The 25022-nt window shown below is 42.7% G+C and overlaps 1 protein-coding gene across 25 annotated transcripts in view; it reads left to right on the top strand.

Annotated features, from left to right (window-relative positions):
• The window catches only part of OBSCN (obscurin, cytoskeletal calmodulin and titin-interacting RhoGEF), a 198490-nt gene that overhangs the window by 79136 nt on the left and 94332 nt on the right, over nt 1–25022 (top strand). For 11 of the 25 annotated variants that reach the window (XM_071805408.1, XM_071805404.1, XM_071805396.1 and 8 more), the window contains 20 exons: nt 696–962; nt 1574–1837; nt 2397–2663; nt 3045–3308; nt 4281–4547; nt 5628–5894; nt 7132–7395; nt 8530–8796; nt 9613–9876; nt 13409–13672; nt 13979–14242; nt 14529–14792; nt 15306–15569; nt 16655–16918; nt 18308–18574; nt 18936–19199; nt 19782–20048; nt 21161–21427; nt 22131–22397; nt 23660–23926. In XM_071805408.1, coding sequence (XP_071661509.1) covers nt 696–962; nt 1574–1837; nt 2397–2663; nt 3045–3308; nt 4281–4547; nt 5628–5894; nt 7132–7395; nt 8530–8796; nt 9613–9876; nt 13409–13672; nt 13979–14242; nt 14529–14792; nt 15306–15569; nt 16655–16918; nt 18308–18574; nt 18936–19199; nt 19782–20048; nt 21161–21427; nt 22131–22397; nt 23660–23926 — 5310 coding nt within the window. The remainder of the gene's footprint in view (nt 1–695; nt 963–1573; nt 1838–2396; nt 2664–3044; nt 3309–4280; nt 4548–5627; nt 5895–7131; nt 7396–8529; nt 8797–9612; nt 9877–13408; nt 13673–13978; nt 14243–14528; nt 14793–15305; nt 15570–16654; nt 16919–18307; nt 18575–18935; nt 19200–19781; nt 20049–21160; nt 21428–22130; nt 22398–23659; nt 23927–25022) is intronic. The other 14 variants (XM_071805393.1, XM_071805415.1, XM_071805392.1 and 11 more) reach the window with 13 other exon arrangements.

Here is a 25022-nt window from a genome sequence, read left to right as displayed (position 1 = left end):
GGGAATTCACTAGATGAGGATGCTCAGAGGGCTCTGAAGGGGTCCTTATTAAAGATGAGAGGAAACTTCACCCAAACTCCTAGGAATCACCAGTGAGATGATAACATCTAGAGAAGAGATTTCTTTCAGCTCTCAAGCAGAATCGCTTTGACACCACACAGCCAAAGGAGGTCCCAGGGCTGCTCTGCTCATGTGGGAATTGACTGGTTTTAAGAGGTCACAGCTATTCGGAGAAGGGAACGGAGCTGGGGAAGGGGCTGGAGCACAACTGTGATGGGAGCAGCTGAGGGACCTGGAGGGTTCAGCTGGAGAACAGGAGCTGAGGGGAGACCTTCTGATCTCTGCACTGCCTGAAAAGAGGTTGTAACTAGGTAGGTCTCCCAAATAAGAAACAATAGGACAAGAGGAAATGGCCTCAAGTTGTTGCAGGGGAGGTTTAGATTGCATCTTGGGAACAATTTCTTCCCAGAAAGGGCTGTGGGGCATTGGAACAGGCTGCCCAGGGCAGTGGTAGAGTCACCATCCCTGGAGGGGTTTAAAAGACGCAGAGATGAGGTTCTTAGGGACATGGGTTAATGGTTGGACTCTATGATCTTGAGGGTCTTTGCCAACCAAAATGGTTCTATGATTCTATCATGGGGCACTTGTACAGCAGATAAAGAGGACATGTCCTGATTCCTGGTTCTGTGTTCTAGCTGTGCCCGTCCTTTTTAAGCAAGCCCTGGAGAACACAGAAACAGAAGAGGGGAAATCTGTCTCCTTGCGCTGTGAGCTCAGCAAAGCTGATGCCACCGTGGTGTGGAAGAAGGGAGAAGCCACGCTCCAGGCAAGTGCCAAATATGAAATGAAGCAGAAGGGGACAGTGGCAGAGCTGGTGATTCATAATGCAGAGCCAGAAGATGCGGGAAGATACACCTGTGACACTGGAGACCAGCAGACCACAGCCCAAGTCAAAATCCATGGTAGGAATGAGACACCTGCTTGTGACCATTTCTTGTTGTTCTTGCCATGGTCCTACTACTCCTGCACATTTATAATGAATGTTCAGGAAAAAAAAGAGGGATCAGTACAAACAAAAATCAGCTCTGGCTGGGTCCATTGTGTTCCTTGTTTTCTAGGGCAATAATTTTATGCTAAAACATAACAATCAAATGTCTCTGATAACAGAATACATTGCCTCTGAAATAACCATTCTGCTTTCTGCTCTGGATAGAGGTGCTTGTCTGAGCTCTAAGCCAGGAGGTAAGAAGGGCCTCAGCTACACATCTGGTTAAAGAGGCAGTTCTTTTTTGCATTTTCTCAGCACATTTTTCATGTGTCTTGACCATCAACATCTGGGAAGCAGAAGGGTAATTACTCTGATATTCTAATTACTGGAAAATAATTGTTTTGTTTCTATTTCCTCCCAAACTCCTGCCGTGCTATTGTAATTGCAAGTAGAGTCCTGGAAATGCAGGTAGGTCAAGAGCTTGTTAGCTGTGCCAAGAGAACCTGTGTCGGTTTTGTGTCCCATGTGGGGTCAGCGGTTGGTAACGATGCTCCTGAAGTAAAATGAGAACGCTTCATTCCTCAGCCATCTCTGCGCTCATCGAAGAAGAGCTGAAGAGCGTGGAAGCTGTGGAAGGTGGGACGGCCACCCTGCGATGCCGGCTGAGCAGAGAGGCCCCTGTGGAGTGGAGAAAGGGGCACGTTCTTCTCCGTCCGAGTAACAAGTACAGGATGAGGCAGGAGGGCACAGTGGTGGAGCTGCTGATCCATGATCTGGACCCAAAGGATGCTGGAGACTATACATGTGTAGTGGGGAACCAAAAAACCACAGCTGCCTTATCAGTGAATGGTAAAAAGTCAGAAATAACCCGTGAAACTCTGGAATGCTTTTGTCCATCTCTTCCCTCCTCCTTTCTCTACCTTGCCTCACAACGCTTTTATGTCATGTTTCTACTTTTGTCATCCTTCCATGTTTTCATGTTGCCATGTCAGTCCTTTCCCCAGTCTCCATCTATGTCCAATGTTGTGTGTGTGTTTTGTCTTCTCACCTTTCCTCAAGTGAAGGCTGCTGACATGCATGTGTGTTTTCCTGAATTAGTATGGAAATATAAGATTCCTTAGGATTTTCTGTTAGGGAGTGTTCACCACCTTTAATGACGAGGATGAGTTTGTCATTTATATGCATTATCCCAATCATGATCACACATACTTTGATTCCCACAGAACAATTTACTAGAGATAATTTTTTTACCAACCACACACAAAATAAAAATTCAGCAGGATGTGTTTAAGGATAAGGGTGTTGGAATAAGGCTTAGATAGTCCTACAATAAATCACGATTCAGCCTCTGACCAGACATCTGGGCAGGGCCCTACGTTGCAATCCCTTTTCGTTCTGCATCTCCCAGCCCTTCCAATCCGTTTCAAAAGAGAGCTGAAGAACGAGGAGGCCACGGAGAGCGGAACGGCCACGCTGCAGTGCGAGCTGAGCCGGGCGGGCGGCTCGGTCGAGTGGAGGAAGGACGGGAAGGTCCTGATGCCAAACGGCAAATACAAAATGAGACGGGAAGGACGTTTTGCTGAGCTGGTGATCCAAGACCTGGATTTGACGGATGCTGGGAGCTACACCTGTGTGTGTGGAGACCAGAAGACGACAGCTGCTTTGAGAGTCAATGGTAACCGTTCTAACCGTGTTTCTCATGAAGCCACAAACTTAGAGTGTTTGGCAGCATTTTCTCATCATCCAGTGCTTGGTCAGTGTGATTTCTTAGAGGTTTCATGTTCTGAGCTCTGTGGTGCCAAAGGGTCACCCTATTAGAGAATATTCTCTTCTGTTTATATTTCTTTTAGTGCTTTGAGACAGCCAGCTATGTTGTATATTTTTATCTCTAATTTATTCCTCTTTGCTCTAGGTTTTACCCCCTTTTCAACTGTATCCACCTAGCAATATTGCATTTTTGGTTAAATGTATACATGGCAGCCCAATAACTCACAGCAGAGTCCAGTTCATTTCGATCTGGTGCTGATTCCTTCTCTGTTGGTGTTGCATCCTTCAGCCTTGCCCGTCCTCTTCCAAGAAGAACTGTTGAACAAGGAAGCTACAGAGGGGGAGGCAGTCACTTTGCACTGTAAACTCAGCAAATCGGCTCCGGTCGAGTGGAGAAAAGGGAATCGGGTCCTCAAGCCAAGTGCAAAATACAAAATAGAGCAGGAAGGTCCCTTTGCAGAGCTGGTGATCCAGGATTTGGATTTGGCAGACGCTGGTGATTACAGCTGTGTGTGTGGAGATCAACAGACTACGGCTGCTTTGACAGTAAATGGTAAAAACAAATTCTCAGCACGTGCCCCAAGTATAACTCCAAACTCTTCTTTTTCTCATGCTTTGTCTCATCCCTGCACACTTTCTATCCTCCCTCACGCTGATTAATTTTTCTATCCTGTTTTCCTTCTCTCTCTCTCGTTTCACCTGATGCCCTCTTGATGTGCCGTTTGTCCTCCCAGGTGCTATGACAAGTGCAGTACAGATCCTCAACTCAACACAATCTTCCTCATCCCTTGTTTCAAAGTTTTCCCATAGGGATTGAACTAAAAGTGGGAATAATATTTACTTTTTGGAATTTAGACTGTTACACTTGTTTCTGCTAAGAGGAACAAGTTTTCATCAGTGTATGAAGCTACACAAGGACTATCCTAATGAAAAATTGCCTTTGCTATTCTGTGCCCTTTTTTACCAATTTTGACTTAACTCTTCCAAAGCATATGCTTTATCCTTGCAGAATGCTGACAACGTGTTTGTAACTGCTCTGTTTTAAGGGCCTCTATTTATAAAAATACAAACAGTGCCATGAATCAGGCACTTCCACAGAACTTCTCTTTTTCTTAAAGAAAACAGAACACTTTGTGTCTCATATTGAAATACGACCTGTAATTTTATCCCCCTGATTTTATGCTCTATCAAGGAAAAGATAGATGGCTTGTGAGATAAGTTTGCAGGTAAACAGACTTGCTTTTAAAGCAAGTTTTAAAGTGTGAGGACAACAAAATTAAAAGATCAGACTGAAATAGTACCAGAGTCAGGTTATGGTTGGACTCATTGATCTTGAGGATCTCTTCCAACCAAAAAGATTCTATCATTCTGTGATCTTTTGAACTGTTAGAGACTGGAACAAAATCCTGGAGTGTGAAGAAGGTGTTGTGGCTTCAGTGACATGCAGGCTAGGGTTGATAAGAATATATCATGATTCAGGCTTTCTCAGCTTTGATGCTGTGTCCGTATCGCATTTACTCTGCAGTCCTACCTGCTCTTTTCACCAAAGAACTGACAAACAAAGAGGCCACAGAAGGTAAAAGCATCTCTCTGCGCTGTGAGCTGAACAAGGCTGCTGCTAATGTGGAGTGGAAGAAGGGCTTCAAGACCCTCAAACCAAGCGACAAGTATAAAATGAAACGCGAAGGTGTCGTTGCTGAGCTTACAATCCAAAATCTAGACACGACGGATGCTGGAAATTATTCCTGTGTGTGCGGAGACCAGCAGACTACGGCAGTTTTAACAGTACATGGTAAAACAAACAAAATGAGACACATAACTAAAAGTAACTATCCTGTTTTCTCTGTTCATTTGGGCAGATACCTGGTAACCCAACTGTCTCCTTCCTTCTGCCAGACCTTTATCCACAGCTCACTGATGCCAGTGAAGTTCCCATTGGTGTCAGCGCAGCTGTGCTGTTGGGCAAAAGAGAGATTTCCTTGAAAAAGCTCAGAGAAACAAATACACAACCTGGATTGCCACCACTGTTTTAATTAGGGTCCATCATTTTGCTTTTTGCCTTGAAAGTTCTTTTATTAGACTCCCCATTATGCTTCATCCCAATAAAATGGGTTGCCTCAAAGGGACCATGATGCAGGGATTTGAAAGTTTCATAAAATTCCCAAAGATTGGGTTATTTCCTGGGATCTTATTCCCATTTTCCATTCCTGGGGCAGCAAGGTGCTTTTATACATATGGGTCAGTTGTCATTGTGTTCAGTTACTCTCTTGTGAAAAGCAAGCCCAGACTCTCTAAGGAACACCCATTCTCAGGGACAACTCTGATTTTTATTACAATGGACATGTTTGCAAGAATATGTCAGTTCAGCTGAAAACGCTTGTTTTCCCACCACGTATTGAAATGAACAATTTCATTTCAAACTGACATTTAGAATGAAACTTCAGTGTTTCATTTTTTTAATGAACTATGTCTTTTCATTTGTTAAAGTGTGTGAAAACACAGCAAACATTCCTCCTGTTGCGGTTTAAAAAGCCACAGAAGAAAACCATTTTTTTTTTTCAGAAATTTCAAATAAGTGTTTATTCTTTTTGCTTGAAATTTCACAGGGAAAAAAAAATGTGTTTTCTACTTTTGTCTGTATTGATTTATGACTCTGAATACATGTAAAATATATCTACGGATTATCATGAGCATTGAGTCCTTTCCTGTTGACAACATTTCTTCTTCATGCTGCTTCATGGAGTTTATTGAGAATCTATGTTCTTGTAGATAAATCAGTTCAAGATGAAAGGGAAAAGGCAAATCAGACATCGATGTTTAATTTTAACCCTTTGGAGCGTTACATCTCACTGCTCGTGTTGCTGTCCTTCAGCTTTGCCCGCGTTTTTCAAAGAGGGACTGAAGAACAGAGAAGCCACGGATGGTGCAACAGCCACTCTGCACTGCGAGCTGAGCAAGGTCGGGGTCCCGGTGGAGTGGAAAAAAGGGGACAAGACACTCAAACCAAGCGATAAGTACAGGATGAGACAAGAAGATACCGCTGCGGAGCTGCTGATCCGAGATCTGGAGGTAGAAGATACAGGAGAATACACTTGTGTGTGCGGAGATCAGAAGACCTCAGCTGTCTTGACAGTCCATGGTAAAAAAGCCGTTCTCCGTTATGATACCAATATCTCAGGGACGTCCCTTTTCTCCAAGAGGTCTCTTCCCCACTTGCTTTGATGTTTCGATTCTGCAGCGTTTTCTTGCTTTGCTGGCCGTGCCTCATCTCATCTACCCCTGTCTGCAGGTTTGAAACTGGTGGCTTTATAACAAAGTAAGGAGGAGTTGTGAGGGTTTCTCATCTTAGTCTTCGCTTTTTAAAAGTGAAAAAGGCATCTGTATATAAGGCCATTAGCAGCAAGCTGTTCTCAGAGGGTTTGTCCTTGCATCCCACTGATGTCAGTGGATTTTGGTGCTTAACTGGAAGGGAAGTTCTTTAAAAACACTGAGTTTAGTGGGAGATTTTTCCATTCAGGAATGAATTACTACCCCCCTCCTTTGTGGAACCGTGGTAGATTCTGCCAAATAGTTGATACTTTCCAAAATAAACCATTATTCTGCACATACAGGGAATAGTGAGCCAAGTTTTTGTTCCCATCTCTGCCGTGGTGAATAGCGACAAGCTTTGGTTGCTCTTCCAGCAGAGGCAGTTCGTATATAGTCCCAATAGATGAAAGAAGTTTTTGTTTGAGATATTTCTTAAGAATAAGACACTTCTAAGGACAGGGGCAAGACTGCGGAGGCAAAACTCTCTTCTTTTGGATTTTCTGCACACTTTTATTCCCTCTTCTTTCCCCCGGATGGAGTTTTCTCCCCTTCTATAAGCTGGCACTTTCATCCCTGTGCTTTCTTTTTGCTTTGAAGGCAACTTGCTGAATGTTGCTAGAAAAAACTCTGTATTCCTGATATTAGAGCCACTATGTCCTTGGAAATTATGGCTTAAGGGTTCACCTGAAGTTATGTTACTTTTTTCTTTTTTTCTGAACAAGAAAGATAAATTATGGTGTTGGGAAAGGTAGAGATCTCCAGCTAGCAGTGCTGTGATTAAGGTAATTAATGTTCAAGATAAATTAATTCACACTGATCTAGGTAGAGAGGACTACTGGAATCAGCTGAGAAATGATGAACATGCTGCATAAGTCAACATTAGAGGCAGGTTGTGGTGACAATAGTCCCTGTGAGATCCTACAGTAGTTTTCTAATAGATGCAGTTTTCAGGGATATGCGATTTGTTTTCCCTGTAATAGTGAAGGACTGGCCTTAGGACCTAGTCTTAATTTCCTCAAGGTGTGGTTAACAGTTTTGATGTACTCTGTTTATATTACGTCCCATAGCTTTGCCTGCACTGTTCAAAAAAGAACTTGTCGATATGGAAGCCACCGAAAACGGGACGGTTGTTCTGCAGTGTGAGATAACTAAACCCACCCCAGTGGAGTGGAGGAAAGGGCCAAAGGTGCTCAAGCCTAGTGAGAAGTACAAAATGAGACTGAAGGACACCACCGCTGAGCTGACAATCCATAGCCTGGAGGAACAAGATGCTGGAGATTACACATGTGTGTGCGGAGACAAGACAACTACTGCATCCCTGACAGTGCATGGTAAAATAAATCAGTTTAATAGGGATTTTGTCATCTGTGTTCTCATACAGGATCACAAACTGGTCTTGAACCCATCTATTGTTTTAAGTTCTTACGACAGCTGTATCGGCCACTGGGCCCCTCACGCCAAGAAAGGCCTTGAGGTGCTGGAGCGAGTGGAGAGAAGGGAACGGAGCTGGGGAGGGGCTGGAGCACAAGTGTGATGGGAGCGGCTGAGGGACCTGGGGGGTTCAGCTGGAGAACAGGAGCTGAGGGGAGACAGGGACACAAAGAAACGGCCTCAAGTTGCGCCAGGGGAGGTTGAGGTTGGATCTGGGGAACAATTTCTTCCCCAAAGGGCTGTTGGGCATTGGAACAGGCTGCCCAGGGCAGTGCTGGAGTCACCATCCCTGGAGGGTTGGACAGAGGGAGATGAGGTTCTCAGGGACATGGGGCAGTGACAGTGTTGAGTTAATGGTTGGACTCCATGATCTTGAGGGTCTCTCCAACCAAAATGGTTCTATGATTCTATGAATATCTTTTAGTAAAAGTCCTTATCTTAGGAGTGAGAAATGGCATTATTCAGTCTTTTCTGTCCCCGTTCTTTCACATTAAAAGAATCCAGAAGCACATAATGAAGACCCCGGTGAAGTAGTAAACAGCACTTTCAGTACTTCCATTAGTTAATTTCTCTAGGCATATCACTGAGATTTCACTAGATTTTCTTGAGTGGAATGGAAAGGTGTTCTGTTGTGATAGCAACTGAGAAAGACTGGTGAGAATGATACATTGCAGCCCGGAATTTTAAATAGCATACAGTTCATTTTAATTGTTCATCTGATCTTAAGACAGAGCTGTGCATAATTCCTTGACATCTTGGGATCAGCTTTCTGTCATTGTGTCTTAAATGCCTTTAAAACACACCTTCCAGTACTGAAATTGTAGCTTTGCAACACTTTTCCAAATCAGTTGTGACATGCTGAATGTGATGTGCTGCAAAGCATAAGGCAGGGACATCCCTGAAATCATCATTTGCCTCTGAGGTACTGTATGTTCTAAAACTTTTAGAGATTAAATGGTTTTAATCCAGTGGAGCATTCAAGACGCAGTATTTCCCAAGTTTTAAAGTGCTCTCTCTTCACCTGTGATCTTCAGCGCTTCCCCCGCGTTTTAGAAAAGAGTTGAGGAACGTGGAAGCCACAGAAGATGGCACAGCCGCTTTCTGCTGTGAACTGAGCAAGCCCGTGGCTGCCGTGGGGTGGAGGAAAGGAGACAGAGCCCTGGAGCCAAGCGGCAAGTTCACCATGAGATGCGAGGGCACGATTGCCGAGCTGGTGATCCGTGACTTAGATCTGGCAGATGCTGGAGATTACACGTGCTGTTATGGGGATCAGAAAACCACTGCTGCGCTAAAAGTGAATGGTAAAAAAACCTAAAAATATATAAAAATTAAGGGGATTATTTTCATCCAGATTACTGTTTTGTTTTTTTTTTTTTTTAAGAACATAGTAGTATCAGCTTTGAAATTGCAGGCCCATTTCTGATATGGTTGGACACGAACATAATTGCACTGGTCAGTATCAGGCACAGATCAAATGCCCATTGCAAAAATTCCAGGTATTCATTTTGGTATCTACTCATTGCTTTGGTGCCCCTGTTCAGTAGTCGTTACTAATAAAGGTAAATCACATTATTGTGAAGATGTTACAGTCCTAAAATTGGGAATATCACAACTATGTGATGAGATATTTTTGATACATTTTTCAGTGTTTCAGAATGATTTGATGATCAAGTTCAGCTAGACCACTATCTGAGGAGAAATCTCATGGAAAAGTCAGATTGATGCCTCAGATACAGCTTAGTTTATGAACTTTTTCAGTAATGATTTGCATTGTGATAGAACTGAGACACTCTAGTCAGGCTTTATTTTCCATTGTGGTAGGAGGCAATGCCCAAAGTAAGGTAGGGCTTAGTCTTGCAAAGTCTGAGGAAGCTGAGGCTGGTGTGGTTCTCCATTTCATGCCATAGGCCTCACCATTAAATAAAAATGAAGCTCTAACTTATTAATAAGGTGTTTTACAGCTTTCCAAAGACATCATTTTATGGTTCTCACAGTGGTTATCAACCCTACTGGATTAGGGAAGGCTTTGCTTGTCACTTGTGGTTGACAGACCACAGATAAATTGTTGCTGGAATAGCTGCCACGGTCATGCATTCTGCTCGTTTTGAACTCTTCAGCCTTGCCCACACGCTTCAAGACAGAGCTGAAGAACGAAGAAGGTACAGAAGGTGGAACAGCCACGCTGCAATGTGAGCTATCTAGGGCTGCCTCCGTGGAGTGGAAAAAGAAACACAAAATGCTCAAACCAGGTGAAAAATACACCATCAGACAGGAAGGTGCTACAGCACAGCTGGTGATCCATGATTTAGAAGTCAAGGATGCTGGGGAATACACCTGTGTGTGCGGAGAGGAGAAAACGACGGCGGCGCTGACCGTGCATGGTAAAGAAAACAGAAATGAGAAGGTTTTGTTTGATGTTTCTCCTGTTTTCCCTGGAAGCCTCAGTACTGACACACAAACAGTTCTTTCTCTAATCTTGCCATCGTTAATTCTGTTGGGCTTTTATTGTGATTTTTATCTAATTCTAACTAGATTGTAGTTCCATTGATTGCACTAACATTTTCCCAGTGCTCCTCTCCCTGCTCTTGGTGCACAGTTATACCACTTTGCACCACACTGAAGTCTGAGGGATTACATGTACTTGCATTTTTTATTCTGTTTTATTCACTTTTGATTTAAGCCTAGAGAGATGGAGGAGCAGGAACATTCATATTTTTCAAAAGGAGTGATCCTGGATTTCATGTTGCATTAGGATTTTTCCAGATGATTTGAAATGGTGCAAACAAAACTTGATTCAATGCAACTTTTTTGTGTAACTCTGACCAAGGATCATGTAGATTTGTATTCTGGTATTGCAGAATACTCAGCATTATAGTGTTAGACTACTTGACCGTCCTCAGTCAAATCCATCTGCAAACTTTCCTTGGGAGGGAGGGACATGTTATTCTCACTCTTATAGGACAGTAGGAAGTAGTTTCAGCCATCTTTCCCACCTGGAAATTCAGTGGGTGAATGAGTTCATTTCTTCTTTTTCACCCAGAATTCCTCATCTGGATATTTACCGATAAAACGAGAATAGCTTCAGTCTTGAACTTCCAGTTTAGCCATGGAAAATAGAATTGGAAGGGCCCCTACAAGTCATCTGGTCCATCTTTGAGCCCCAAGCCACCATCACACCCACCTGACCTCACTCCAGTGCCAAAGAATTTGCAATTCCCCTGGACATACATTCCACTGCAAGAACGTGCTTCCTAATTTCAACAAAAGTCTTTAATGAGCTGGCTTAAGTCATTGACTCTTCTCCCATAACCTGTATAAATGGAGAAATATTGGTTATTTTCCTCTCTGTGAAATATTTGGAAACTTTATGTCCCTTTTTCTGGACTAAACATCTTCAATCCTTCCACGCTTTCTCCGTAGGTCATGTTTTCTAGATTTCAGCTCATCTTTGCTGCTTTCTGGATCCTCTTCAGTCAATTCACATCTTTCTAGAAGTGTGATTGGTGTCCAAAAGCAGACTGCAGTGCTCCATCTGAGGCTTTGCCAGACTGGAGTAGGATAGAAGGACTTCATGTGTCTTGCATATGACACTCCATTTTATAAATCCCTGTTATGATGTCTACTTTTTCACATCAGAATTGCTTTTTTTTCCCTTTTTTTACTTGCATTTGTTTTGTGATCCCTTGTAACCCCAAATCTCTGTCTGCAGATCTGCTGCCTATTGTTCCCCATCTTGTATTTGTGTTGTTGATTGTTCCTAAATACAGTATTTTGCACCTGCTCTTGCTGAATTATAGCCTGTTTATTCAGCACTGATTCATCAAAATCTTCTATTCCTAATGCTGTTTAACAAAGTGCTTTCAGCTTCTCTTCCTTCCCACCTTGAGATCGTCTGCAAAGCTAATGATGACTCTGCATTTAATTGTCCAAGTCACTAAAGAAAACGCTAAATATTACTGGACTCTAAAGTAGTGATGAACTTCTTTCATTGTAAGTGTAAATCACAGTTGAATATTCATTCTTTGACTGTGGTTTTCAAACTGGTGGTGCTTCCTGCTGTAGTTCCACCTATACCTAAGTCAAGAGCTTTACTAAAATATAAGTTGTTACTGGAGATCTAATCAATGCAAACAACGGAAGCCAGAGACACATCCAGTTCCCCATATAGCGGACATTTACATTTGGTCAGAAGATAAGTCCATTGGCTCCATTGATTTTGTCTGGATCTTTCTTGGCTGCCCTGGACTTAGACTCTTGGTTTACATGATGAGAACTAAATGTCTGCATTTCAGTCTGAGAGACCTTTTCCACCCCTGAGTTTCCCTTTTTTTTCTATACTTGTGGAATATCACCCATTCTCTTTGATTACTGGTGTAAATGTTAATGTCTGACATTGGTTGAGCCTGTACCTTAAGTATTCCAGGAGAAATTTTACCACGTTTTGAGAATATCCAGTTTGTTTAAATGTTCTCTGATTAATTCTTTTCTTATCCTAGCCAGAATTCCTATTACTTTCTTAGCTTTCATTAACATTTAATATTAAAGAAGAAAAAGGAATTAAACACTTTAACTCTCCCTACATTACCTATCATCAACTTGTGTTCCTGAAAGTTGGTAGACCAACTTCTCCCTTGTTTTCCCTCCTTCTAGTCTATGTATAGAATGTCATTGCAATATTTATGTTTCTTTCTAGTCCAGGTTGGCCAGGTTTTTCCTGGGGTTTGCATGCTAATATTCTGATGCAGTCAAGAGTCTCAAGTTGAACCATGGGCAGAGGACATGGAAAGCCCCTGGAGTAGTGATCTCACCACCCAGTTGCTGTATGCAAATAAATACAGCATGCAGCTGTGTCTGAAGACACTTGATATCAGCATCATTTTGCAGATTTTTCATTCAGCCCCTTTTTCATGCTGGTCTCTTTGTCCATGAGTTGACAATCCAGGAATGGGGAACTGCCCTTGACCTCCTTGAGACATGCAGGGAATCTGGCCTTTCTGGTTTTGCCTCTATTTTCCATAGTATTTCTTTTGTACTCCTCTATAACTCACATATTTTATAGGTCTTTTGAGTTTCAGGACATTGAAGAATTTGTGATTTAGTCAGGCTATTCCTATTGATCGTTGGAATGAGGTAGTCTCTGTAATTACGCCTTTAATATTGTTTGCTCTTAAATGATCTTGCCCTCTAAGTTCGTTTCTGCTTGGTCATAGGTAGCAAATCTTGTATTATTGAATATCCAAATTATTCTATATCCTAAAGTGGTTCTCACCCCATTCCAAAGACTTCACAGACTTTGTCGTATCCTACTGCTCCCACAGGACATATTAGCACTTTACCATCCACTCTTATGCTCTGAATGATTCTATAAGTTGTTCCAAAAGGGGATGGGGTGTTAGGATGTACTTGAACTTCCTGGTGTGAAGGTCTTATAGCAGATTTCCACGATGAGACATCATCTTTCTTTTCCCTTTCTATTGTTACCCAAGCACGTTCAGGTGGTCTCTCTGATTTTACTCTTCATCTTTGTTCTAACTCTCAGGTTAGGTCTGTGGGCATCCTTAACACGTAAGGTAAAACCTTTTCATCTTTTCCTCTAGCTTTTCTCTTTCTCCTGATCATGGTGTAACCTGCTATATCAATTTACCAGACTGAATATAACGTTACAGTTTTGACCGTATGTGAAGTTTTCCCATTCCTGCTGTTTATTCTCCATACATCTCTAAACCAATCAACAAATTTACCTGTCGCATAAGACCCTTTTGTGTCCGTGATACGAATCAGTATCTTCCTTCCGTGAGATGATCCTCATGTCAATAACCAGGCATGGACAGATAATGGTAAATATCAGGTTCATTTTGGTTTTGGTGGCCAAGAACTGCTTATCACGAAAATGTTTGCTCCTCTGTTTCTCAGCCCTTCCTGCTCTCTTCAAAGAAGAGTTAAGGAACGAGGAAGCCACGGAGGGTGAAGCAGTCACTCTGCGCTGTGAGCTGACCAAGGCCGCCCCAGTGGAGTGGAAGAAAGGACACGCGCTACTCAAACCTAGCGAGAAATACAAAATGAGGCAGAAGGATGTCACTGCAGAGCTGGTGATCCACAATCTAAATGAGAGTGATGCCGGCGATTACACCTGCGTGTGCGGGGATAAGCAGTCCACCGCTTCCCTAGCAGTTCACGGTAATAACCAATTTCATCTAGATGGCCTCATGATGGAGCTTGTGGTTGGAATTCATGTTGTCTCCACTTTCATTGCTGTCTTTGCACAGGTCCTCTGAGTTTGACTTTGCATGTCGTAGCCATGAGAATTAATTTGCAATTTAAGGGAAAAACCTTCACTCCGATTCCATACACAAAGTGGTTTTAGGACTTGATCCCTCACGTAGATGTTAGGTCAGGCCTGAAGACACTGAAGCACTTGATTCTCCTTCACCAGGAGGTTGTGTTTGCTGCTCCGTTTTAACCCCCTGTCCATTGCATCCTCAGCGCTGCCTGCAGGCATCAAGGAAAGCCTGAAGGACGAGGAGGTGACAGAAGGTCAAGCAGCCACTCTGCGCTGCGAGCTCACCAAGGTTGCTCAAGTAGAGTGGAGAAAGGGAAGCCGTCTGCTCAAAGTCAGCGACAAATACAAAATGAGACAGGAGGGCACGGTCATGAAGCTGCTTATCCAGGATGTAGAACTGAAAGATGCTGGAGAATACACTTGTGTGTGTGGAGAACAGAAGACGACAGCTGCCTTGATAGTGCATGGTAAAAACCTCATACATATATCTGTGTTATTGTGTTTTTCTCTACCAGCTCATCACTACTGGTTGTGTGTTCACCTGTGGCTGAATTTAATGTGTGAACTGTATCTAAACCTGGTTGCATCCAGGCTGCTTTTCTGCTTCTGTCTGTCTGTCCAGTGTCCCAGAATCATGAGGAAAGAAAACTCTTTCCACCCTGAAGTGTTCTGCTTGTGTACCACCCCATCCCTCCCACCACCTGTGTGCCACACGTCATTTTTCCTGTCCTCTGTCCGTTTTGTGACCTTCAGCCCTGCCCGCACTTTTCAAAGAAGAACTGAAGGACCTGCAAGCCACGGAAAGCCAAACAGCCACTCTGCGCTGTGGGCTGACCAAGGCTGCAGCCGTGACGTGGAAGAAAGGAAGCAAAATACTCAGGGCAAGCGAGAAATACACCATGCGGCAGGATGATGCCCTCGCTGAGCTGGAAATCCGTGATCTAGAGCTGCAGGACGCGGGAGATTACACCTGCATATGTGGAGACCAACGCACCACGGCTTCTCTGACTGTGAATGGTAAACTCATCTTGCAGATGATGGTTTGTTTTTTGTTTCTCTGAAACATCCTGCTGCTGTACAAAGTGTTCACCCATCAGGTTGTTTTCCTAGGAAAGGAGAATTTCTTCTTCTGACTCTTAATTTTGGTCTGATATTCCTGAAAAGGGAGTTGAGGACATGACTATTTCTCCATGCAGTCAAACTGCTATGTTGTAAATTTAAGGGAATAGTGCCTAGGAAATATTCGTGTTAGATCAGCTGAGATCTCCTGCCCCGTGGAGGGTTTCCCTGTGATAAATTATTTAGATTCCACCTTTACTCCGTTGCTGTTGTTCTTTGACCTACCAGCTCAGCACTTCTTACTGTCACCGCTGGATTTAGCTTTCCAGATCATCATAGTGATAACCTCAACCTCAACGGTCAAAGACCTTGAGTTATCCAGATTTGAACTTCAGTTAAGAATTCATGATGCTGGTGGCAAATGCAGACGGCTTAGTTTAAATACACTATCAACTGATTTTCTATTCCCAGCCCTGCCAGTGCTTTTCAAGGAAGAACTGAAGAATGAAGAAGTCCAAGAAGGAGCATCAGTCACTCTGCGTTGTGAATTAACCAAAGCAGCTCCAGTGCTGTGGAAAATAGGGTCCAAAGTGCTCAAAGCAAGTGACAAATATCAAATGAGACAGCCTGGCACCACTGCAGAGCTGGTCATTCGTGACCTGGAAGTAAAAGATGCTGGAGATTACACCTGTGTGTGTGGTGACCAGAAGACAACAGCAACCTTAACAGTTCACGGTAAAAAGACCTTATTAAAGTTGGCAAATAGCTCTGTAGACAGACACCATTCTGAAATGCAACTGTTTCTGTTCAGGGTCGGCGACTTGTGTTTGTTTCTATCTCTTTCTTTTCCTTCATTCTATGTGTAGCCCATTTCTTACTGAGAAAGAATAACTCAGGGCAAATTTTTGTGTCGTTATTAATCCTTCTCCCTTTAAAAGGAGAAAAATAGATGTTTCTTCCTGTCCAAGTCCCGTCTTTTTGGGTCCTACTAGCTCCCAAACCAAACCATTAATAAATCTTGGTGTTACATTAACAATCTCATCACCTGATGTTCTGCTCTCATCTCATCACTGAGCATCTATTTTAATGGAGTAACAGTCCCTGTCTCTGAGGAACTTACCCCAGTTCAGTCCCCTTCAGCTTTTTCCAGACATTTCCGACTCTCCCTTGGGTTTTTCTGAGATGTGAACTTCTTCCAATGCATTCGGGGAGTACAGTTTATATTCTGTACCTGCTTACAGGAGTTGTGCACGAGGCACGTTTGTGGGTAAATGTTAATAATTAGATTTTTCTGAAAATAATTTCCTATTAGTAAGTTGTCCTGTTTTGAGGTTTTGATTTCCAAAAGGGGAAATAGCAAGAGTCTGAAGTTCTTATTAAATGTAACGGCCCTTCAAACTTCAATTTAAAAAGAGAAGTAGTTTTATTATGAAATCTGGCTGATTTCATGTAGGTGGGACTGTAAAACGAAATAGAAAATAACAATACCAGTCTCCAAGAAATCGTACCTGCACGGGTAAAGTAGTACTGGATCCAGTGGTGTTATTTGTGGCTGCTGTTCATCCAAGATCTGGATTTTCTGTATTGTTCTTTCACTATGAAAAGGGACAGACACTCAGGGCACTGTTCCCTTATGGTAAATGAAACCGCATCGCTCTTGAAGAATGCTTCCAGAGTTTCTGAGCTTGGCTCTAGCTAAGCAGATTTATAATAGACTGAATAAGGGAGGCGTGAGGGGAAATAATCCCAAGCATGAAAAATAAGTCGTGATTTCAATTTCTGGTTTTCTGACGACCATTTGTGCATGTTGCATCCTCCAGCTCTGCCGCCGCTCTTTAGGGAAGAGCTAAAGGACAGGGAAGCAGAAGAAGGTGGAGAAGTCGCCCTGCACTGTGAGCTGACCAAGGCTGCTCCGGTGGAGTGGCGGAAGGACCAGAGGATTCTCCAAGCCAGCGAGAAATACACAATGAGGCAGGAAGGGACCAAGGCAGAGCTGGTGATTCGTGAAGTAGCTGAGGAGGATGCAGGAGGATACACCTGTGTGTGTGGAGAGCACCAGACCACAGCTGTCTTAACAGTACAGGGTAAAAACCCTAAAAAACACCTATTTCCTATTTCCTTGACCACCTATTTCCTAGCAGGAAACCTCTGCCCTCTAATGTGTTCAATTTTCCCTGTCTGTTTGTTCAACCTTATTAACTGAATTTCCATTATTTGAAAGTATTCCCTGCCTTTGATGACCCGCAGGCCGTGTATATTGGAAAACACCAACTGCATTTTTCTGTGCCACCCTTTTGGCTTTTTCTTTCCTGAAGCTCAAACCTGCTATCCTTTCATCTTTCCCTTCTGGCATTCCTCTCCTAGCATACAAACCCACTATTCTTTCATCTTTCCTTTCCTGCATTTGTTCTCTAAAACATAAATCTGTTTAGTCTTTGCCATTCCTTTCTAGCATTCTCAATACTTAATATTTTAATGCAGTATAGGGTATGAAAAGCAATATCCAGAATAAGGCTGTGTTAGTTATAGTTTAGTCTCTACTGAGTTATGTTTATGTTGGGTTTTGCGCCCATAGCCTCTATCCTAATGCACAAAGATAGATTTGCAGTGGGAGACTGATTTTCTAAGCAGGAAAGAATAAATTATTTCTGCGACCTCCTTTTGGTCTTATTTTGTTGTAAGAACCAGTTGCTGTGCAAATGACACTGGTGTTTCAGCTTAACATTGCTGGAGGTGGGAAACGTGCCCAATCAGGGAAGCTAAACCTGGTGTATAGTCTGGATTTTTTAACTTAACTGCACTACTATGGAGTAAGAGACTAAGTTTGAGATCTGAGATATCCAGCTTTATTAAACAGGGGGAATATCTCATTATCCCACCTAATTAATAGATGGACATACGTTGAGGTCACCAAACTTATTTCAAGCAGATAACTTGCAATGGGTACTAGAATTATGTTAAGTGGGGAAAAGATGTTCTGACACAAGAAGACAGGCTCAGAATCAGCATCTGGAGACTTTCTTTGAGGTCAAGAAGAATCCGTGAGCCCTGGCTGCATCTTTTCAAGGGTATCTCAAGGAAGAAGAGATGATGATGAGTGCCAACCTGTGCCAACACTTAAAGCCCAGCAGTCCTACTCTGTAAGTAGGAAAAGGGAGTATAAAGACCTGAAGTTTGTGGAAAACACCAACACACCTGTGAATGAACGAGCTCAGAGATTATATTCTTTATTCTTCTTACATGAAAACTTGTAGAAAGCAGGTGTAAATCTCTTGAGGACAGTGCATCTTCGCTAGTAGGAAGCCAGCATAAAACCAAAAGGATGAGGGGATATATTCCACTAGGATGTTTTAATTCCTCTTTCCTCTCTTTGCTTCTGATACTCACCCCTCCATAACCTTCACAACCTTCCCCTACTCTTGCCCATCCCTGGATATCCTCCTTTTGTAACACTTTTTACCTGCATCCTTCAGCTGTGCCTCCATTTTTCCAAGAAGAAATGACCAGCAAGGAAGCGGTAGAAGGTGGAACGACCACTTTGCACTGTGAACTCAGCAAGGCACCTGCCCACATTCAGTGGAAGAAAGATCATCACATCCTCACCCCAGACAACAAGTACAGCATGAGACAGGAAGGATGTGTTGTGGAGCTGGTAGTTCATGATTTAGATGTGAACGATACTGGAGACTATACCTGTGTGTGTGGAGACAACACCACCACAGCTACCCTAACAGTGCATGGTAAAGTAATCCTTGGGACTAAGGTACTCCAAACCTTAGACCTGCCCAAGTTTCTATTGCTATGGTTCCCTTTCTGTTTGCTCGAAGGTTTGTGTTCATTTGGACTTTCCTTACATGTTTCCTTCTGTTAGAGTTTGGAAAGGGCTGACTCTTGTTTGTCATCCTCCTCACTTGTGCTGGTCCTTCTCACTTTCCTTGCCCCAATGCAGAGTCCAGGGAAACCAGGGCAGATGTTTCCATCATGTCTCACTGACCTGGACCATGGCTCAGTAGTTGACCATGTGTCCTCTCCCCCAGGACCTCATCTGGCTTCTTTTTAAGGAATATTCACTCTCTCTATGGTAATTCTTTTACTCTTCAGCACTGCCTCCAGAATTCAAAAAAGATCTGAAGGACCTGGAAGCTGTAGAAAGTGGGACAGCTGCTCTGTGCTGCGAACTGACCAAACCTGCCGTGGTGGTGTGGAAGAAAGGGCAGGAGGTGCTCAAAGCAAGCAGCAAATATAAAATGAGTCAAGATGGGGCTGTTGCAAAGCTGGTGATCCATGAGCTGGATGTGGAGGACACCGGAGATTACACCTGTGTGTGCGGAGATCAGGAGACAACGGCCACTTTGACAGTCAATGGTAACAAAAAAAGGAAAAAGTTATAGTATTTTCTGAAAATAAAAATTGTGGTTTAGTGTCACTGATGGAGAAGAGCCGTCTACAATTCATAAGGTGTGCAGAATAGCATGGTTTGTACAGCCAAATAGAGCAAACAGGTAGAAAATGAGAATTGCAATGCAGAACTAAGTGTATTTTGTCAATTCATTACTGTCAGGATAATTGTAATCTCTCCCGAAAGTGGCAATCTGAACTCTTACAACTCCTTGCTGTTCTTCAGAACACCTCTTCAGCGACCAGAGCAGCACGCTGGCTACTTTTATAGTTGGAAAAATATCCCACCATTTTTAGATCATAGATTAGATTAAGCTTCTATAAACTTCATGGCAAATTTAACTTCTTGAAATGTGTTTCTTCTTGTTCTGCAGATATTCCTAGTAATTCTCTGGGGAACTAGCCTTGTACTTTGAATCTAGACCATTGAGGTTTGGAGACATCTGGCTAAAAGCTCTTTTGGTGGTCTCTTTTTAAATTTTTTAAATTTTTTAATACTTTCCCAAACCCCACCTGCAGTGTGTTCCAAGATATATTTCTATTTTATAGCCCTACCAGCACTTTTTAAACAAGAGCTTCAGAACACCGAGGCAGAAGAAGGTGGTACAGCAACACTGAGGTGTGAGCTTACCAAACCCAACGCTCCAGTAGAGTGGAGGAAAGGAGACACCACTCTCTACCCTGGTTTGAAATATGAGGTGAAGCAGCAGGGCTCCACTGCTGAGTTGGTCATTTATGACTTAGAACTGGATGATTCAGGACAGTACACCTGCGATTCTGGACATCAGCAGACAACGGCTGTAGTAACCGTGCACGGTAGGCAGAGTATTGACCCTTGGCTCAGTAGAGATGAAGTGAAAGGAGCATCTCTCCGTGTTCTCTACGGCTATTTCTTTGCTCTGCTGCTGGTCCATACCAGCATGTATATTCTACTTGTGAATGATACATGGTTGAGTTAGAAAGGTTCTTCTGGAGTGATTAATCAGCATCAAAGCAATTAAATGCTGTCATGATGTTGAAATACAATAAATCCTCCTGAGTGCAGGGAGTGTGGCTGTATATGGGAATGGATAACAGAAAATAAATTAGTCAGGATGATGGTTATTTTGAGTTGTTGATTGCTTCAGTAGGCAGAAGGGATGCCTAATTGTGTTTAATGCTTGACTGGGATGATAAGAGATGCAACAATCGGGGGATATAGCATTTCTAGAACATGAGAATGTGCTATTACTTGAGGCTTTGAGCCTCAGGTGTAAAATTTGGTAGCATACAACTCCATCAATATCTGTTTTCCTCTACCCCATCTAACATCCTTGGTAGATGGTAGACCTTGCCTGAAATCTAAATTTCCTCTTCTATTTGTCACCTTATTGTCATCTTTTACAGTACTGCCTCTTCTTGTGTTTTGAATGATATTTCGATCTTTCATATGTTGTTAGAAACTTTATTTGAGAGGAAAATTCTCTTTGCTTAATATTGCAAACTCATAGGCCTTTATTAAGGAACAAGGATCCGTGTGAGGGAGAGCATATCCCTGGAGGTATCTGAAAGATGCATAGATGAGGTTCTTAGGGACATGGTTTGACTTGATGATCTTTTCCAACCAAAATGGTTTTATGATTCTATGTCACGGTGATCTTTGACTAAAACCTCCCTAATTTGCATGGAGACACTTCCACAGAAAAGTCTGACTTCTTCAGATCACAAAGCAGGACATTCTATGGATCACTTTCTAAGACCAGATCTATTCTCACCTCACCATATACCTTCAGCTCTTGGTTCACATAATGGTTCAATAAAGATGCTACCAAGACAGAGAGTTGTAGCCCAAGGATTGTGGAATCGCTATAATAGTCCATTTCTGAAGAATGATGGTAGGACTGGGTCTTTTGGGGGCTCTTAAAACATTTCCCTCTCAAATTTTGCAGCACTGCCTGTCACATTTAAGCAACCCCTACAAAATAAGGAGTCAGAGGAAGGAAGCACAGCCACATTCTGCTGTGAGCTGTCGAAACCCAACGCTGCAGTGGAATGGAGGAAAGGAGGAGTGGGGCTGCAGCCCAGCCAGAAATATGAAATGAGACAGAGGGAATGCCTGGTAGAGCTCTTAATACATAATCTCAAGTTAGAAGACACAGGAGAATACAGCTGTGATACTGGGGATCAGGAAACCAAGGCATCTTTAAATGTGAAAGGTAGGTGGTGGGAGCTGACTCCTAAAGCAACAGATTCCGTCCAACATACAATGCAACAGTTTGGTTGAGAATATTTTTAAGTACATGACTTTTTTTTTTCCCCTATAAATATTTTCATGATCTACTAGGACGATTTTTTAAAATTCTTATTATTTTTATTTATTTATTTTTAATGAGAAAGGAAGAGGATGAGACTTTGTTCTTCCAGTGCTGCATTTGAGTTTTGGGTTCTGAGAAGAAATACTTTCTAGCTTTATGGCTGGGGAGAAATTAAATAAAGAGCAATACTTTAACATAAAGTCTGGGCATTCCGTATGACATGTGGTTAATTATTTAAAGAAAGATTTTCTTCCAAATCCTGGAACTGGACTGACAACCTTCCTGATCTATCAAGGCTTTCCATGATGTTTCAAATATCTTTACTCTTGAGATAATTGTCAGGTCAGCTGAAGGATAAATTCATTCAAAGAATTCAACCCTGGGAAGGATTTGAGTCGAGGGAATAAAAGTACCAAGAGCTGTTTGTGGTGCAACAACTTTTACTAGGAGGTCCAGGCAAATTAGAAAACATGGATCCTTCTTAAGAATATAGTACATGCAAAACACAATATCTTGTTCTGCTAAGTGTCAGTCTTACTGTGTTAATCAGGACTTGACTCAGTCTTCAATAAAAGCTCCTGTTGCTTCTTTTTTCCCCCTTTAGCTCTGCCTGTTCTTTTCAAAAAGGAGCTCAAAGACAAGGAGGCAGAAGAAGGAGCCGCGGTGAAATTCCAGTGCGAGCTGACAAAGGATAACGCAACGGTGGAGTGGAGGAAAGGCACCATGGAGCTCTTCCCATGCGCCAAATATGAAATTAAATTAAGTGGTCGCACAGCTGAACTTGTGATCCATAACGTAGAGCCAGAAGATGCCTCTGATTACTCGTGTGATACAGGAGACCAGCAGAGCACAGCAGTCCTCAGAGTGAATGGTTAGCATTGCATCAGAACAGAACAGAGGATAAAAGGCATTTGTGAAATTGTGTGCAGTTTATTCTTTTATTTAGTGGTGAATAAAGCCCTCCAAAAGTTAAAATAATGAGAAAAGCAGGTGCCCTGTCATAAACTAGAACACAGAAAAGTGTATCTTGTGGGACAGGATTTGTAGAATGGCTATTTAAACCTGTAAAGCACAGTGTACAGTGTCTTGATCTCTTCCTCTGATATGATAAAAGCAAGAAGCTCTGCATCATGAGGATTTTGAATTTCTGACAGAGCTTTATTTTTGACACTTCACATTCATTGCTGGTTCAGTTAAAACAATAAGAAACCATATATCATTTACAAAAGCATTTAAAAAAAATTACTATTTTCAATTTTTGTAATACCCCCCTGTGAAGATCCTGAGAACACTGTGTTCAAACAAACCAGGAATACTGTCTGTGGTTAAGCAGCATCTCTAAAATGTTCATGGTCATCTCAGACTCTTGAGTGGAACTTGTGGCTTTCATCTAAGCCACAGCTTCTCAAACCCCATCCTCTTGGCTGAATGTGACCCATGAAGCAGTCTCTGGGTCAACTGCAAACGAGCGAGCCCTGTGTTTGCTTTGCATGTATTGCAACAGATTTTAGACAGAACCACAAGCGCTGACACTCCTGTTTTCACACCTGCTCGCACACACACGTGATGGATATTCCCTTTTCCATCAGTGACGAGCTGTTGTCTGAGCTGCCCCATGTCCTACTTGTATCAATGTGGTTTGTTTGTGTGTGTGTTATCTGGATGGTCTGGTGTCTTGAAAACCTAGCAATGAGAGATGTATTTAAAGCTTTGCATCATTTATGGTGTTGGAAGTCATAAGTATTTCTATAAAAATAGACAGCTTTCCCTTCCAATCCCTAACATTCTGTGATTCTGTGATAGTTATAATCAGAAAGTACCAAACTTTGTTTAGTAAAGATCCTTATGTGTGGGAGTTTCTAATGCCCAGAGCAAACGCACAAGAGGTGTAATGTGGATGCCTTTGAATTTACAGGAAACAAACATATTGGGGAGACTTTCTGGTCCTCTGCTTGTCTGGATATAAAGAACACAGGTCTGTTTATAGAGAGAAAAAAAGGGTTGTTATTATCACATAACCACTTAATGTATTTTTTTTTACTGCAGCATCAGACCCCAGGTGCCTTGCACTGAGTTGTGGAGACCTGACATTGAAACTAATGAATCATGCATTAATTGTTTTTCAATTTGCAGCCGTCAAACCCCGGCTGACGCAGCAGCTGAAGAACGAAGAGGTGGAAGTGGGAGGGACGGCCAGGCTGCGCTGTGAGATCTCCATCAGCAAAGCAGAAGTGGAGTGGAGGAAAGATGGAGCGGTCCTTCGCCCAAGCTCCAAGTACGAAATGTGGGAGGACGGCACCATCCGCGAGCTGCGTGTTCACCGCCTGGAGCCTGGCGATGCCGGAGAGTACTCCTGCAAGGCTGGAGATGAGACCAGCTCTGCAAAACTGACCGTGAAAGGCAAGACACATTTATTTGTGCAAGGGGATTTTCACTTTAGGATGTTAAGATAGAACGGTGGACTAGTTTGGGTTGGAAGGGACCTTCAAAGCTCATCCAGTCCAACCCCTCTGCCATGAACAGGGACATCTTCACCCAGATCAGGTTGCTCAGAGCCCTGGGCTGGGCTTTTTGGCCTAACTCTGTCTTAAAACCAAAGCAGCCAAACTTTGCTGTCACATAAGAACTTATGGGCACTGAGGTAACAAGTAATCGAAAGTTCATTAATCTGAACACCACCTTAGCAAAGTCTTCCTCAGTTACAGAGCAGAAGAAGATTGGGTTCCTTCTGGAAATTTCATTAGTAGTTTTGCCATGGCTTTCTACCTCTGCCTTATTCAGCTCAGGAGGCTCATCCAACTAAAACAGGCAATGAAATACAAATACTGCCAGACTTCTAGAATGTCAGTTGAAGGTGAAATTTAGGCTCACCCTTCTATCTAGGCAAATAATATAAAAATATGGGGAAAAAAAACTGTTTATGATAAACAATTGTGATAACCACAAAGCATGGGAACAGTATCATTAAAAAAAATATATATATATAGATGTATTATGGTCAATGAATGCACCGAAACCAGATTCACTTGGTGGACAGGGGAGGATATGCAGCTGTAGTTTTTGACTCATAGCTTTAAATATTTGCTTGACATCATATGCATGTGAGTGAACAGATGGTCTGTTCCCCAGCTTCCAGTCACATGGCAGCTGCATCTGGCCTTCATATCCTTACAGACAGAGCTTGCTTTTGGGTTGGACCGCCAGTGTGGAACAATCACTGCAAGCATCTCCACAGGCTACTCGATACTGTAGATACTCTGTACATTATGCTCAGCTGCCCCATTTTTCATGCAGATGGTGACCTCAGTTGTATGAATATGTGCTCTGTTTGCTCAGATGAAAGCTGCACGGCTTCCCCTTTGGTATTGCCCGGCAGATTTGGGGTACATGTAGCTTTTGGCTCTTGCAGGCTGTCTGTATGATCTTTGCACAGATCCGCAGGTGCCCAGCTGTCCTAGAAGCAGGGCTCGAGCAAACTGAAGAGCAAATGCCTTGT

This window comes from Patagioenas fasciata, chromosome 2, assembly GCF_037038585.1.
Source record: "Patagioenas fasciata isolate bPatFas1 chromosome 2, bPatFas1.hap1, whole genome shotgun sequence".
Lineage (NCBI taxonomy): Eukaryota > Metazoa > Chordata > Aves > Columbiformes > Columbidae > Patagioenas > Patagioenas fasciata.
Note: the sequence above shows the minus strand (reverse complement) of the source record. Positions and strands in the feature narration are given on the sequence as shown.